The 13,346-nt window shown below is 35.2% G+C and overlaps 2 protein-coding genes across 2 annotated transcripts; one reads left to right on the top strand and one right to left on the bottom strand.

Annotated features, from left to right (window-relative positions):
• Positions 1-3,648: 3,648 nt before the first annotated feature.
• LOC129432574 (C-type mannose receptor 2) lies at positions 3,649-10,847 on the top strand. Its single transcript, XM_055191045.2, has 5 exons — positions 3,649-3,795; positions 4,696-4,734; positions 4,809-5,174; positions 9,515-9,847; positions 9,976-10,847. The coding sequence occupies exons 2-5, from the start codon at positions 4,698-4,700 to the stop codon at positions 10,335-10,337; spliced, it is 1,098 nt and encodes a 365-aa protein (XP_055047020.2). The 5' UTR covers positions 3,649-3,795; positions 4,696-4,697; the 3' UTR covers positions 10,338-10,847.
• Positions 10,848-12,359: 1,512 nt separating this feature from the next.
• LOC129432352 (histone H2B-like) lies at positions 12,360-12,812 on the bottom strand. Its single transcript, XM_055190717.2, has one exon. The coding sequence runs from the start codon at positions 12,779-12,781 to the stop codon at positions 12,407-12,409; it is 375 nt and encodes a 124-aa protein (XP_055046692.2). The 5' UTR covers positions 12,782-12,812; the 3' UTR covers positions 12,360-12,406.
• Positions 12,813-13,346: the final 534 nt, after the last annotated feature.

Here is a 13,346-nt window from a genome sequence, read left to right as displayed (position 1 = left end):
ATGGACAATAGTATAGAAATTAAGGTTTGGATACATTTTAGAGTAGTCAATGTGCTGCTTTTACAGGTATAGATTTACTGTCCTCTGAAAATAACTTAACATACAGCCATTATTGTTAAAATAGTTGGCAACAGTAAGAGATACCCTAAGTGATCATTTAACCATGCAAGCCAGGTGTCCTATTCATTATCTTCATGTCTTTATCTACTTGACAGGACCATTCAAAATGTGAACATCTTTAGCTTGTATTAGATCTGTTCAAATTTGGCGCTTTGAGTACAAGTGTCTCATACCATACCAACCACTGGATGTTGAACATGACACCTCATGGCAAAATCTCTCTAAGGATTTGAGAATTATAATTGTTGCTATTCACAAAGATGTCCTGGGCCATAAGGAGATCAGTAACAACCTGAAACTGAGTTACAGTACAGCGGCCACATTCATACAAAGGTTTTCACTCGAATCAGGGCACGCAAGGGTCGATCAAAGAAGTTAAGTCCTCGTGTAGTGCGTCCATTGGCTTCTATAGTAGGTATAGTAAACAATTACGAAGACAATGGGTACCATCAACTGTTTGCTTACCATCATTTGTCAAAATATCTTCTTTTGTGTTTAAGACTCACAAAGGTTTAGAACAACATTAGGGTGAGTAAATTATGACACAATTTTCATTTTTTTTTTTTTTTGGGGGGGGGGGGGTGAATTCCTTTAATCTACCTGTACAAACAAACCTAAAGCATTATATTTTTATTACATGGCATTACATTTTTGGAGATGACAGTCAGTATAAATGTTACATAATTATTAGTTTTATCCAGGGTAGATATACTATGTTGTTTTTAATAAACTTTTTATCATCATCTTTACATTTTTTGAAGATGGCAAGATGAGGTGAGAAAATAAAACACATTTATTACAACAATTTACAATTATTTATGAATAATAGTAAACTTTATAATTGTTAATATTCTGAAATAAATCTTGATGACGTATGCAGCCTACAAATGCAGCCCCTTGGTAACTTTCAATAGCAGGGGACTATTTTCTCGCACTGCGTAATATCACTACGCCTGCTGCAGCCATGTTACAGCAGTAAAGTCCTTGATTATTACGCCAGAATGAGAGTATAGTTCCTAGACATCTGCCTAGAAAATCACAAATTTTCCGTCGGTCTTAGTACACAATGAGCATATTTTCAAAGAAGTGGAGTGTTCAAACATGTGATCAAACATCTATGTACTGCTCTTATAACATTAAAAACAACTCACTCATCTGCTCATTCTTGATGTTTTTCTACATATCAAAATAATATTAATCTCAATAAACTATAGGATTAGAACACAGATTGGGTCGCCAGAAACTGCCTTTATTGGCATAGTAAAGAAGGATCTTTACATTTCCAAAGCATATAAACATTAAATGCACTTTACAAAGAGATACACGTAAAATAAGAAGGAAAAAGGTATAGATTATATTCATGAGTCCGTAGTAGGTCATACATTAAAGGAGAATAAAGTCATGTCTTTTGTTCAATGTTATACAGTGTTTTTTGGTTATTTCATAACTCCATCTATTTAATTATATACTATAAAATTGTTATGGTTGGTTTGGTGGAGGATAAAGGAGGAGATGGGGATGATGATGAATCCAAAATGATAATCTTTAATTCATTAAAATGCCAAGGAACATGGAAAATGAAAAACAGTAAAGAGCAAAACACACAACACATCATTATAAATGAGAACAAACCTAGACAATGGGAACAGCAGCGTATACAAACAATGGTCAGATTAGGGTGATGAATGTCAGATGAGGATAATAACAACACAGTTCAGGTGAGGGAGTGAGGAGGATTATGGGAAATTAAGCAACCCAGAATTCGTGTCATCAAACACAAATAAATTAATCAAAATTTTTTGTTACTATAACACGACTTCCCGTGAGACTGTGTTGCATTAAGTCCAAATGGATGATGAACAGGGGAAACATAGAGAAACAGGCAGAAATAAACAGGGACTGTGACAAAAATGTATAATTGAAAAAAAAAAGAAATCAAGCAAATACAAATATAGAGTTTTATGGAAGAATAGCAAATAAACAGGTAAACCATCCATGTATATCGCTGTAGTAGAACAAAGAATGTACCTAGATTTAGTATCTTAAGTATTTTAACTTACCTTACAGTATTACAGTATGACAAAACAAAGATCATGCATCGTCAAGTGGGGCAGTTTTATTTTGCGCAACTTACGGGTCCTCTTGTGAGCTGTGGCATTATGGGAAAGGAAATCATTTTTACAAAGCAGATTGAACACTCTTGATGTTAACGGACTGTTTTAAATATGCATTGCAATCTACATCAACATATTCGGAGAGTAAAACATAATACATATTAGTATTATTACTAGTATTTTTGTGGCTGTTAACACAGATTAAGGTAGGTCATAAGTCTTAGTTAATTATAAAATAATTGATTAAATAACAAGATAAAGAACTTAAACTTACTCACATTCTCAAAATACCCATTCAACCATGAACTCATTCAGTATTTGTCTGATGTACGATAGTGCAGACTGAATCATTCATGTATTTTTCTTCATTCTGAAATGATTTATTTCTTGTTTGTATAGCTTACTGCACATTGACATCTGCTATGTATTAATGGTCCAAAAAATAAAATGTATAAAAGTGTTATTTCATATTTTATCCTCCTATTGATATCAGGAACATTATCACATGACCAACAGAGGACCATGTGGGAACATTTTATCAATGTCCGAAATGTCCACTTTTTAACTTTATATGTGACCAAACAATAACCAAAACAGAACGTCCCCCTAAAGTCATATAAGGAACTTTTTTCATATATTTATGTGGGTTCCCCGCCCATGTAGAGGTGAAGGGAAATTAAATTGTTGATGGCTTGGCAAAAGCTCAATAAAGCATGTTGACGTACAAGCTGTGTAAAGCAGAAATGAAAACCATTATACACTGAATTAGCCTACTTTATTTTTATTTTATTTTATCTGCTCACACTCCAGTCCAGTAGGTTTTATTTGCCAACCGCCAAAACCGAAGAAGAAGACAGTGCGAGCTAGTGATGGGAGAAACGGAGCTTCGAAGCTTCGAATCAATTGAACCAATTGCTTCACCAATTGATTCAGTTTTTCGAAGTGTTAGAAACACCACACAAGCTGGCGACACCTTCTGGTCAAAATATGGTAAAAGCAGCAAGATCTGTCCAAACATTTTAAACTTTTTACAAAATAATAGCAAGATTGTTCAAAAAATATGTTTTTAGGAAAAATAAATTATTTCATTTAATTAAAACATAATTAAAAGTGTATTCTGTGTTTTTAGTTTTATTTATGGTAGCAAACCATTAAAACTAACTACCCTTTTAATTATGCACATTTTTGTAATTAAATCTGTCTATAAACAAAAAGTAGACAAAATGGCAGTGTTATTAGTCTGAAGGATGAATGTTTTATGAACTTTTATAATAAAATCCTCGTTCACCTGGTCATTTGTTATCAACTCCCCCTAGTGGTGAACCATCGGATTTTCGAAACGTTTCGAAACAGTTATGACGTAGTGAAGCGTCGTTTGCTAAAATCACGTGACTTTGGCCAGTTTGAAACAAGCTCCGAACCACTGATTCGAAACAAAAGATTCATAAATGTCTCGAAATCGCCCATCACTAGCGTGAGCGCCTTTGCTACGTGTCACACAGAGGCAGCTGCAAACTTAAAGTCATTGTTTTATAAAATATCCAGCGTGGAAGCTCAGAAGGTATTTTTGCTTATATTTTAATATGTTTGCTAGCCGGTATAAGTGCAGTCATGTCTGCAATATATTTATTTATATTTGCCGTCTTAAATGAGTTAATATTCAAAATTGTTTTGCAAAATGAAGCCGTGGCGTTTTTAGTTTACCGTCATAACACATTTTGCAATACAAGGTATATATTATGTTTGCCTTTTTCTAGTTAACAGTAATACTAGCTGTGAATAATATGATGCTATGTTTTCAAGTGTGCAATTGAGAAATTTGTCCTTTTGAGTTTAACCTACGAAATTTCTGTACGCCATCACAAATAGGCTATACGCACGGACACACACACACACACACACACACACACACACACACACACACACACACAAATTAGATAGACTATAAACAACATTCAGTGACTTGTTTGCTTTTATAGATGAATATAGTTTATATAGATGAATAAGTTTATGAATCTGGTTATGATCTGGAAAGTAAAACTGATTTATAATGTATAACGAAAAGTACAGTCTGACTCGTATAAATATAAATTCTCATATAAATTGTTACTATTCAGTAAACTTTGAATATACATATAGTATAAACTTTGATTCAAGATACACAATAATAAATAATAGTAATAACTTTTATACCTCTGTTCATGAATTTTTTTTATTAGGTTAACTTAAAAATCATAAGGGCTTGGAACTATATAGAAGAGTAAAATATGTAGCCATGAATTTATTAATATAATAATACTGGTCCCAATTTGCAAAAAGGGATCACAATGCTCTCTTCACATCATCACTTAGGGTTAAGCCCCCATATTTTAGACATTTAAATGAATTTATTGGGATTATTACAATTATGAACAAACAGAATAAATCAACATCTGATGTTTTCAATGTGTTTGTTTTTCAGAAATGTCTCAAACTTTATATTTCAGCGTTCTTCTCATCGGTGAGTTTGTGTTTGTGGTTTTATGTTTGTTTTATAATCTCATGAGATTTGACTCAAACTCTTTCTTCTCATCGCTCTCTGTTCATTATCTGAATGCATTCAGCGCCGCTATCATCACATAAACAAGAAGATGACCTGGACTGAAGCTCAGAAATACTGCAGAGAAAAATACACAGATCTGGCCACAGTCAACAACATCAACGACATGAACGACATGGATAAACTGATGAAGAGTATAGATTACAGTCTGCTTTATGGTATCTGGATTGGACTGAAGAATACAGGTGTTTATAAATGGAAGTGGTCTATGGGTGATCCTGTGAAATATACAAACTGGTATAATGGAGACTCAAATGGTTCAGGTCAGTGTGTTTATATGAGAGATGGATCATGGTATCATCAGGACTGTAAAGTGAACATGAGATTCATCTGCTACAATGGTGAGTGAAGCTTCATAAAATAACATCAAACCTTCAGTTAAAGTGTTTGTTTTATACATTTTTGCAATACTACTTGAAACGTTCTTTACTAAATGACAAAAGGCTATTTATTAGGTGCACTGAAAACTATAATATTAATATACGTCATCAAGATAGGGCCTTAAAAACATCAGCCAATTGCTCATGCGGTCATCGCATCAGTGTTGGCCCTCTGGCTCGTCAATCATTGCCATTACGATCCTTGTGAGAGACGTGCATGCTCCAGTAACTTAACACAGGCGACGCATGCGCATAGCGCATGAAACTTCGTCTTAAGTTTCGGTTTGTTCCTCGAGTTTGCACCATGGTAGAGAAGAAACGCGAAGAAGGACGCAAAAGAAATACCTTTTTTAAGCCTCTGGGAATAGAAGAAAATTGTCAGAAGAACGTAATCTAACCAGAGTCGTTATTGGAGAAACATTTCAACGCTGGAGAGCAATGAAGGAACAGAGAGGTGTCAAGACAGACGCGCAGTTCGCAAAAATTATCCTAAACGGGTAACAGTGATTATTATTTCTTTGTGGAATAATTATTGTTGTACTGTTATTCAGGTATATCGACGTTGTTCTTGTACTGTAGTTGTAAGGCAGTGACCTGCTAGTTGAAATGGGAGTAGCGTCGACTGATCTAACGTTTTAACGTCTTATGTGTTTATTATCATATCATTTCACATAATGAATCCACTGACGCAACACAACATATGCCGGTGGTAAACAAACACTTGTGTCGTGCACGAGTTTTGGAAGGCGTACCCTAGAAATGAGCTGTGAAGGCGGGAGGCTGTTCTTACGCATGCGCTCATTTAAAAAACTCAGTAACCGTTTTTGGATTCTCAGTCGACGAATAACATCCTCTTTTGCGCCTTTAATAAAACATCATCAGATGTAAACTTTACAAGACAACAATAATAAACATAACAGAAACGCAAATATCATGTGAGATTATGTTTGACACATTCACTCTTTTGTAAACTACAACAAACTATAAAACACTCAGATCAGTTTATTCTCTCAACTTCATTACAAAACATTAAAAGTGTTTTGTAATGAATCAAGAGTTTAATAAGTAAAGACTTTCTGTAGGTTCACATCTATAATAGAGCTGTAACAATTAATCGTACAAATGCACATTTTCTCAATGAATGAATTACGGTGCAATCCCGGCACATCCCAAGGCCAGGGGGTGCTCTCGTGCAGAAACTCCCATTTGTGCCACAGAAGAAGTAGCATTACAAACGCTATTCCAGGAAATGTCTACAGGAATATTTATATCGCTGTTCTTCAAATTGTTTCAGGTGTTTCATGATAATAAAGAATATTTTGAATGATTTTGTTTAACGAGTGTTGCTTTTGTAAAGATTTTAAAGAGATGTAGCCCAGATAGGGCGGTGGTCAGCGGGGCGAGAGAAAACTGATGTCCGCTCATGCTCTGGTTCTCATACCAAATCCAGGGTTCCCGCGGGGTCTTAAAAAGTCTTAAAAAGTCTAAAATTCAGAATGTTAAATTTAAGGCCTTAAAAAGTCTTAAAAACACCCAGATTTTTATCCCAGGTCTTAAATTTCTTACCTCTTTTCATTCCCAAAAAGCGTTGTCCGCAGAAAATAAAATAGTAATTTAAAACGCTGAAGAACTAACATTAATCAGTGGCGGAGGCAGAAAGTGTATGATGGTGGGTCTCTAAAAAGAAACGTTCCGCCCTTTGTCATAATCCACGCAAATCGTGCCATAAGCTATATTTCAGGTGTTGTGATCTGACTGTTTACTGTGGGTTTGGCGAGAAACAATCCTTAAACTTAGTTCTGTATAGGCAAAAATCTTTTTCGGGGTAATTTATAAGCCGGTGGCTTACCCGAGCATTTGCCAGGTTCTGAAACATAGAGGACACAGAAGCGAACAAAAATCAATGCTGCTTTATTGAAAATCAACTTAAACAGTCGGGCCGTCGAGTCACGAGCCACCAACAGCGTGTCAACTTTAGTGTTACCACAGTTTTATATTTTAGACCTTAATATTGCTCTTTGCTGCGATGCACTTGAACCTAACGCGCTTTCCCTTCAGCTGTCTACAAACAGCAGCGATTGGCAGACGGAAAGCAAGAAAGTACCGTAATTAGCCATATATTTAAAAAAGGTGCAATTGTTTTCTTTTAGGAACAATTCAAACTTTTTGATTGCGCAAATGCTTCAGGAGTTACGGTTGAATGAACAGCGGTAGATCAGAGCCCTTTCGCATAGGCAGGCTGCTGCATACGGCATCGCCTGGTTTATTTAAGTTAACTGAGCATTACATTCGCAAGTCATAAGCATATTACAACAATTAACGATTAACTAAGAATAATAATCAATATTTTAAAGTTAATTTCAAAGTTAATATTCTGAAATAAGACCATTTCTGAAATAAGAAATGCGACCCTTTGGAGGCTACAGCCTTCGGATTGAGAAACGGTCTTAGTGGATAACGTTAGCAGCACATATCAAACAGCCTTTTAATGGTAAATTTCATTTTCTTAATGCAGATTCATCCGTTATTGTGTAATTAGAGAGGCTATTAAACCTGATGGCAGTATATAGTGCATATTTATGCATAAAACGTATGGGTGGAGTGTTTTTTTGGCTCTGTGATTCTGTATTCAATTAAATGCAATACATTAATTTATTAATAACTTGTATTAATAAAATGCATATATTAATGCTTTTAGGGATGAATAATAATTGAAAGTGATCTTTTGTTCTTTGTATATTTATAAACAGGCACAATATATATACACAGCACACAGCCAGTTGTACATTAAACATTATGGGGTGGTTTCCCGGGCAGGGATTAGCTTAAACCAGGACTAGGCCTTAGTTTAATTATGACATATAACTAGTTTTAATAAACATGCCTTACTAAAACCATTACTTGTGTGCATTTTGATGTATTTTAAGATATGTCAGTGCAAATTGTTTTCAAGTTTGGAAAGCTCTTATCCCTGTCTGGGAAACCTCCCCTATAAGCTTACGTACTACAGAGTGTGATGCATTTTAAAGCTTTAAAGTTGTATGAGGCAGTGTAAAACTGGGCACAAACCAGCAGCTGACCATACTAACTGATCTAATATTAGTGAATTTTATTTGTCAAAAAAACATTGTTGATAGAATTTTATAAAAATACTACTTACACATTTTAGTGTGATATAAATATTGTAAATCAATGCATTTCTTGACTATTAATTAAGAAAAATCACAGCTCTTTGCCTCTAACTCAATGTATTTTAATGGCTCACTAGCCATTTTTGGGCTTCCATTGTCAGAAGTCTCTTCCTAAAGGGCTATGGGTAAAATTTGTCGGCGCCAACAATCGCGGTCTAATAGAGTTAAGCATAATGTATTTCCATGTATTTTGATTATCTGTTTTAAAACTGCGTTCATTTTATATTTTTCTATAACTGAATCAATAAAAATAGAACGTTTTAAGAATTTCTGAGATAATTTGAATGCTTCTAGTAATGTGTCGTGTTGGTCTTAAATTTTACTCATAATGGTCTTAAAAGGTCTTAAAAAGGTCTTAAATTTAACTTGCTGAAACCTGCAAGAACCCTGCAAATCTCACTAAGCAAACGTTTAATCAGGCGCCATCTTTACTAATCGACTGTATATTTAGATATAATACACACATATTCTCGACTGAACTAATCTTAAAACCACACTTTGTGACCAAGAAACGGTAATATAAAGAAACGTCTGCTCCGTCCATTGAGTTAATATGAGATTCAAAGCAAGCGAAAGTGTTACCTGTGATTCTGCCCGCCCTCAAATCCGTGGCGGAAGAAAGTAGTTCCCAAACAAAGAGGCTTTTAAAATAACTCCGTTGTTGTTTTCTAGTTTTCGTTTTTCAAACGTGTGCTGTCGAACTGTTGTATAAAAGCAATATCGCTCTCGGAGTCGTGTGATATGTAAGGGATAATGTAGAGGCAGCCGGTAGTTATCGGGAAATAAGCCCCGACAGTGTGATCAGGACCCGACGCGAAGCGGCCTCTACATTATCCCGCTTATTACACGGCTACTTGCCAGATAAGAAAAAAACTGGACATTAATATGAATATGAAACATTTTATTGGCATATTTGTTTTAAATTAACATTTTTATCCTTCCGCGAAACTTTGCACAGATGCATAAAATGATCGTAATACCTTATTAAGATCCTCTGCTTCATACTTGTCTGTCTCCATTTTTTTTCTCTTTTAGCCAGTCTTTGAGAAGTTTTAATGCCCATACAAGAGTCAAAGTAAATCATGACACAATCTTTATTTTCTTAAACAGAGAGCAGTAAAGGATTCATCATTGATGATTCTTCAGTATCATGGAGAAAAGCTCAGACCTTCTGCAGACAGCATCATACTGATCTGATCAGTGTGAGGAATCAGATTGAGAATGAACAGATTCAGAAGATCATGAATGACACAAACATATCTGAAGTCTGGATTGGTCTGTTCAGTGACTCGTGGGAGTGGTCAGATGAGAGTGAATCTGGATTCAGAAACTGGTATCCTATTGAACCAAATAATCCTTATACTGAAAAATGTGCAGCATTCGGTGGGGTTAAATGGAATAATATGGTTTGCAGTGACTGTCAGCCTTTTCTGTGTCATGAAGGTGAGTAATAAAAGTCAATGTGTGTTTGACGACAGAAGTTTCTTCATTATTAAAATGATCTCAGTTCAGTGTTTGTTGTGTATGTTTGTTTTGATCTGATGTGTAGTTTGTGTTTGGTGTGTGTTCAGATAATCTGATATTGATCCAGAAGAATCTGAGCTGGTCTGAAGCTCTGAGATACTGCAGAGAGAATCATGTGGATCTGGTTTCAGTTGATTCAGAGGAGATTCAGTTCATGGTGGCACAAGTGATTCATCGGTCCTCTACTGACGCTGTGTGGATGGGGTTAAGTCACTCCTGTGATGTTGGTCTTTGGTTCTGGGTGAATGAAGAGAAGGTCTGCTATCAGAATTGGGCTCCAGGGAACGAAACAAAACTGATGGACTGTAACACTGAACACAGAGCTGGAGCAGTTCAGTCTGGAGGAGATCATCTCTGGATCAGCCTTCCTCAATCTCAACAACTCAACTTCATCTGCAGCAGAAAATAAACAAATAATTTGTGTCTATCACTGCATTTATTCATTTTCTGTTTTTTATGTTGTTATTTAGAAGTAGGGTTCATTTATAAACATATAAAAGGCATAATGTTGTATTTAATCTGTTGTAAGTTTATAATCATTTCATGTATACAAAAAAAGTTTCTTTGTTTATCTCCTGACACAAAATCTTTTCTTATGTTTCTTTAATAGCTGTTCAATTATATAAAAATGCATGATATGTACTCATCAGATGTCACTTCTGTTCTGTCTGATTAATGAAGATTATGAGCTCATATTAGAGTTTAATGAGATTTATTTCTGGATCTTAAGTGAATCATATGAGTTTAGATTCCTTTGATTCTTCTCTTTAGAATCGTTCAGTTGAATCTGATTCTTTAATATCTGACACAGTGATAGATGTTTGTGTAATGAAATATAGAAATATTTTATCCATGTGTTGACTAATGTAAAATAATGATGGATAATATCAGCTCTTAATAAACTCATCTACAAGCAACATTTTCCACAGTAAAGACAGAGAGTTCAACTAAAGCAAACGCTGATCACCATAATGGTGACTTTAAATGACAAAAAATCAACATCTAAACCTATGTTCAATCTTAATAACAGCTTTTATATGCAGATGAAATAAACTGGTTTATAATAAGACAAAAGTGTTTTATACAGTTTAGAAATAATGTTTTAAAACAGTTTTAAAATAATTAAACGTAATGTTTCACAAAGAAGTTCTTAAAATATACAAAATAGGTTTAGAGAACATTGAACCCAAGAAAAGATATTTTGATAAATGATGATACACACACAGCTGATGGTACCCATTAATTTCCTTAGTAGAAAAAAATACTATTGAAGTCAATGGGTACAGTCAGCTTTGTGTGCTTAGCATGTCTAACTAGTTTGGCTCTGCATTATATCAATTAAATAAACTCCCTTACAGTAAATCAAACTCCCTTTATTAGCCTTTTACTGCATACAATCAGGTAGTGATGGTCGTTTTCGAAGCACTGCTTCATGAGGCTTCGAAACATTTACGAATCTTTTGTTTCGAATCAGTGGTTCGGAGCGTGTTTCAAACTGGCACAAGTCACGTGATTTTAGCAAACGAGGCTTCATTACGTCATAATTGTTTTGAAACTGTTTCGAAAATCCAATGGTTCACCAATCACCACTAGGGGGAGTTGATCACAAATTACCAATGTGTTTAGGTGAACTCGGGTCAGTTTTATTATGCAAGTTCTTTAAACAAAAAGTAGACAAAATGGTAGTGTTATTAGTCAGAAGAATAAATGTTTTTAGACTGATTTAATGACAAAAATGTGGATAATTAAAAGGGGAGGTAGTTTTAATTATTTGTTTGCCCTAAATAAAACTATTTTAATTATGTCTGAATTAAGTTAAATAATTTTTTAACATTTTAATAAAAATCTTGATATTTTTTTTTGTAAAAAATTGTCAATGGACATATCTGCTTTTACACTTTCTTGACCAGCTGGGGTCACCAGCGTGTGTGTTGTTTTGAACTGCTTCGAAAAACTGAATCAATTTTCGAAGCAATTGGTTCAGTTGATTCGAAGCTTCGAAAAGTTTTGTTTCTCCCATCACTACAATCAGGACCCTCGCACCCTCAAAACTTTGTTCAAATTAAACAAACTTTTTTCCAGTTCTCTTTCTCTCTGATATTTGCTTCTGACAAAACTTTTAGTTATCATTTCTAAATGTGAACAGCATTATCAATGAGATTGTACATAGCCTATTATTATAGTAGGTCCCATTGTGGCTGCTCTGATACTGTAATAAGAGTACATTTTATTTATGTTTGTAAAATGCTCTGGAATGAAACATAAAGATAATTATTCAGGGATATGACTCAAATGCAAAAAAAAAGTTCACTTAACATCTAGTGTAAGTGCTGTTCTTAGAACTGTGGAATAAATGCAGCTGCTTTTACAAGACAGATAAATATTTACAGCATTTTAAGCGTCATACAGAAGCTCTTTCATAGAAACTGTGGGTGGCTCTTAAAAGAGCCTTTGGGTTCAGATTGGGTACTTTCGGCTTTACTTGGAGCTCGTGTATTTGGTGACGGCCTTTGTTCCCTCAGACACGGCGTGTTTGGCGAGTTCACCGGGCAGCAGGAGACGCACGGCGGTCTGGATCTCTCTCGAGGTGATGGTGGAGCGCTTGTTGTAGTGAGCGAGACGAGAAGACTCACCGGCGATGCGCTCAAAGATGTCGTTGACGAAAGAGTTCATGATGCCCATCGCCTTTGAAGAAATGCCGGTGTCGGGATGAACCTGCTTCAGGACTTTGTACACGTAGATGGCGTAGCTCTCCTTCCTGGACCTTCTGCGTTTCTTTCCACTCTTGGCGGCGCTTTTGGTGACGGCTTTCTTTGAGCCCTTCTTGGGCGCGGGCTTTGCTGGCTCAGGCATGACGATACTTCAAATCTCAAACGAAACTGAATAATTTTGAGGTAGTTTGCAGGGTTATTTATTCCCAGCTTCATGTAAATATTCAGTGAACAGGGCACGAGCTGTGATTGGGTGTCTTTGTTGGGTCCACCCCTAAAAGGTTTCTATTGGTCATCAAAGAGTTTGATGGGTCAGAAGGAGAGCCAATGAAAATGGTTTCTCATAACACCCTTTGTTGTAACTTGACCACCCCCATATGGTTATATCTTCTATCCTTATGCTATCCTTATCCCGCTTTTTATACTTTATGTACTTTTACAGAAATTTAACACGTAGGTGTCCACATATATTAAACGCATTGGTGTAATCTTTATAAATCGCTTTGTATAAAAGCGTGTGCTAGATGCCTAAATGTAAATATAATGTGTAATCAGAGTCCTTACATTTCCTTAAATACTTTTTTTAAGAGAGACTGTAACAGAAATACAAAAAAATAATTATTTACTAGTTTATATAATAGTATTTAATATTATATTTTAATTAAAGAACGGGTTCGTAGACAAAATAAAAAAAGACAAAGGCTGAA

Source organism: Misgurnus anguillicaudatus, chromosome 1 (genome assembly GCF_027580225.2).
Source record: "Misgurnus anguillicaudatus chromosome 1, ASM2758022v2, whole genome shotgun sequence".
NCBI classification, from domain to species: Eukaryota; Metazoa; Chordata; class Actinopteri; order Cypriniformes; family Cobitidae; genus Misgurnus; species Misgurnus anguillicaudatus.
This window is presented reverse-complemented; position numbering and strand designations above follow the sequence as displayed.

Excerpts from the sequence above, each read along its gene's own strand:
- LOC129432574 (XM_055191045.2), top strand. The coding sequence starts at position 4,698 with ATGTCTCAAACTTTATATTTCAGCGTTCTTCTCATCG. Across the intron at positions 4,735-4,808 it reads TTTCAGCGTTCTTCTCATCG|CTCTCTGTTCATTATCTGAA; the intron begins GTGAGTTTGTGT and ends TTCTTCTCATCG. Across the intron at positions 9,848-9,975 it reads GCCTTTTCTGTGTCATGAAG|ATAATCTGATATTGATCCAG; the intron begins GTGAGTAATAAA and ends GTGTGTGTTCAG.
- LOC129432352 (XM_055190717.2), bottom strand. The coding sequence starts at position 12,781 with ATGCCTGAGCCAGCAAAGCCCGCGCCCAAGAAGGGCTCAAAGAAAGCC.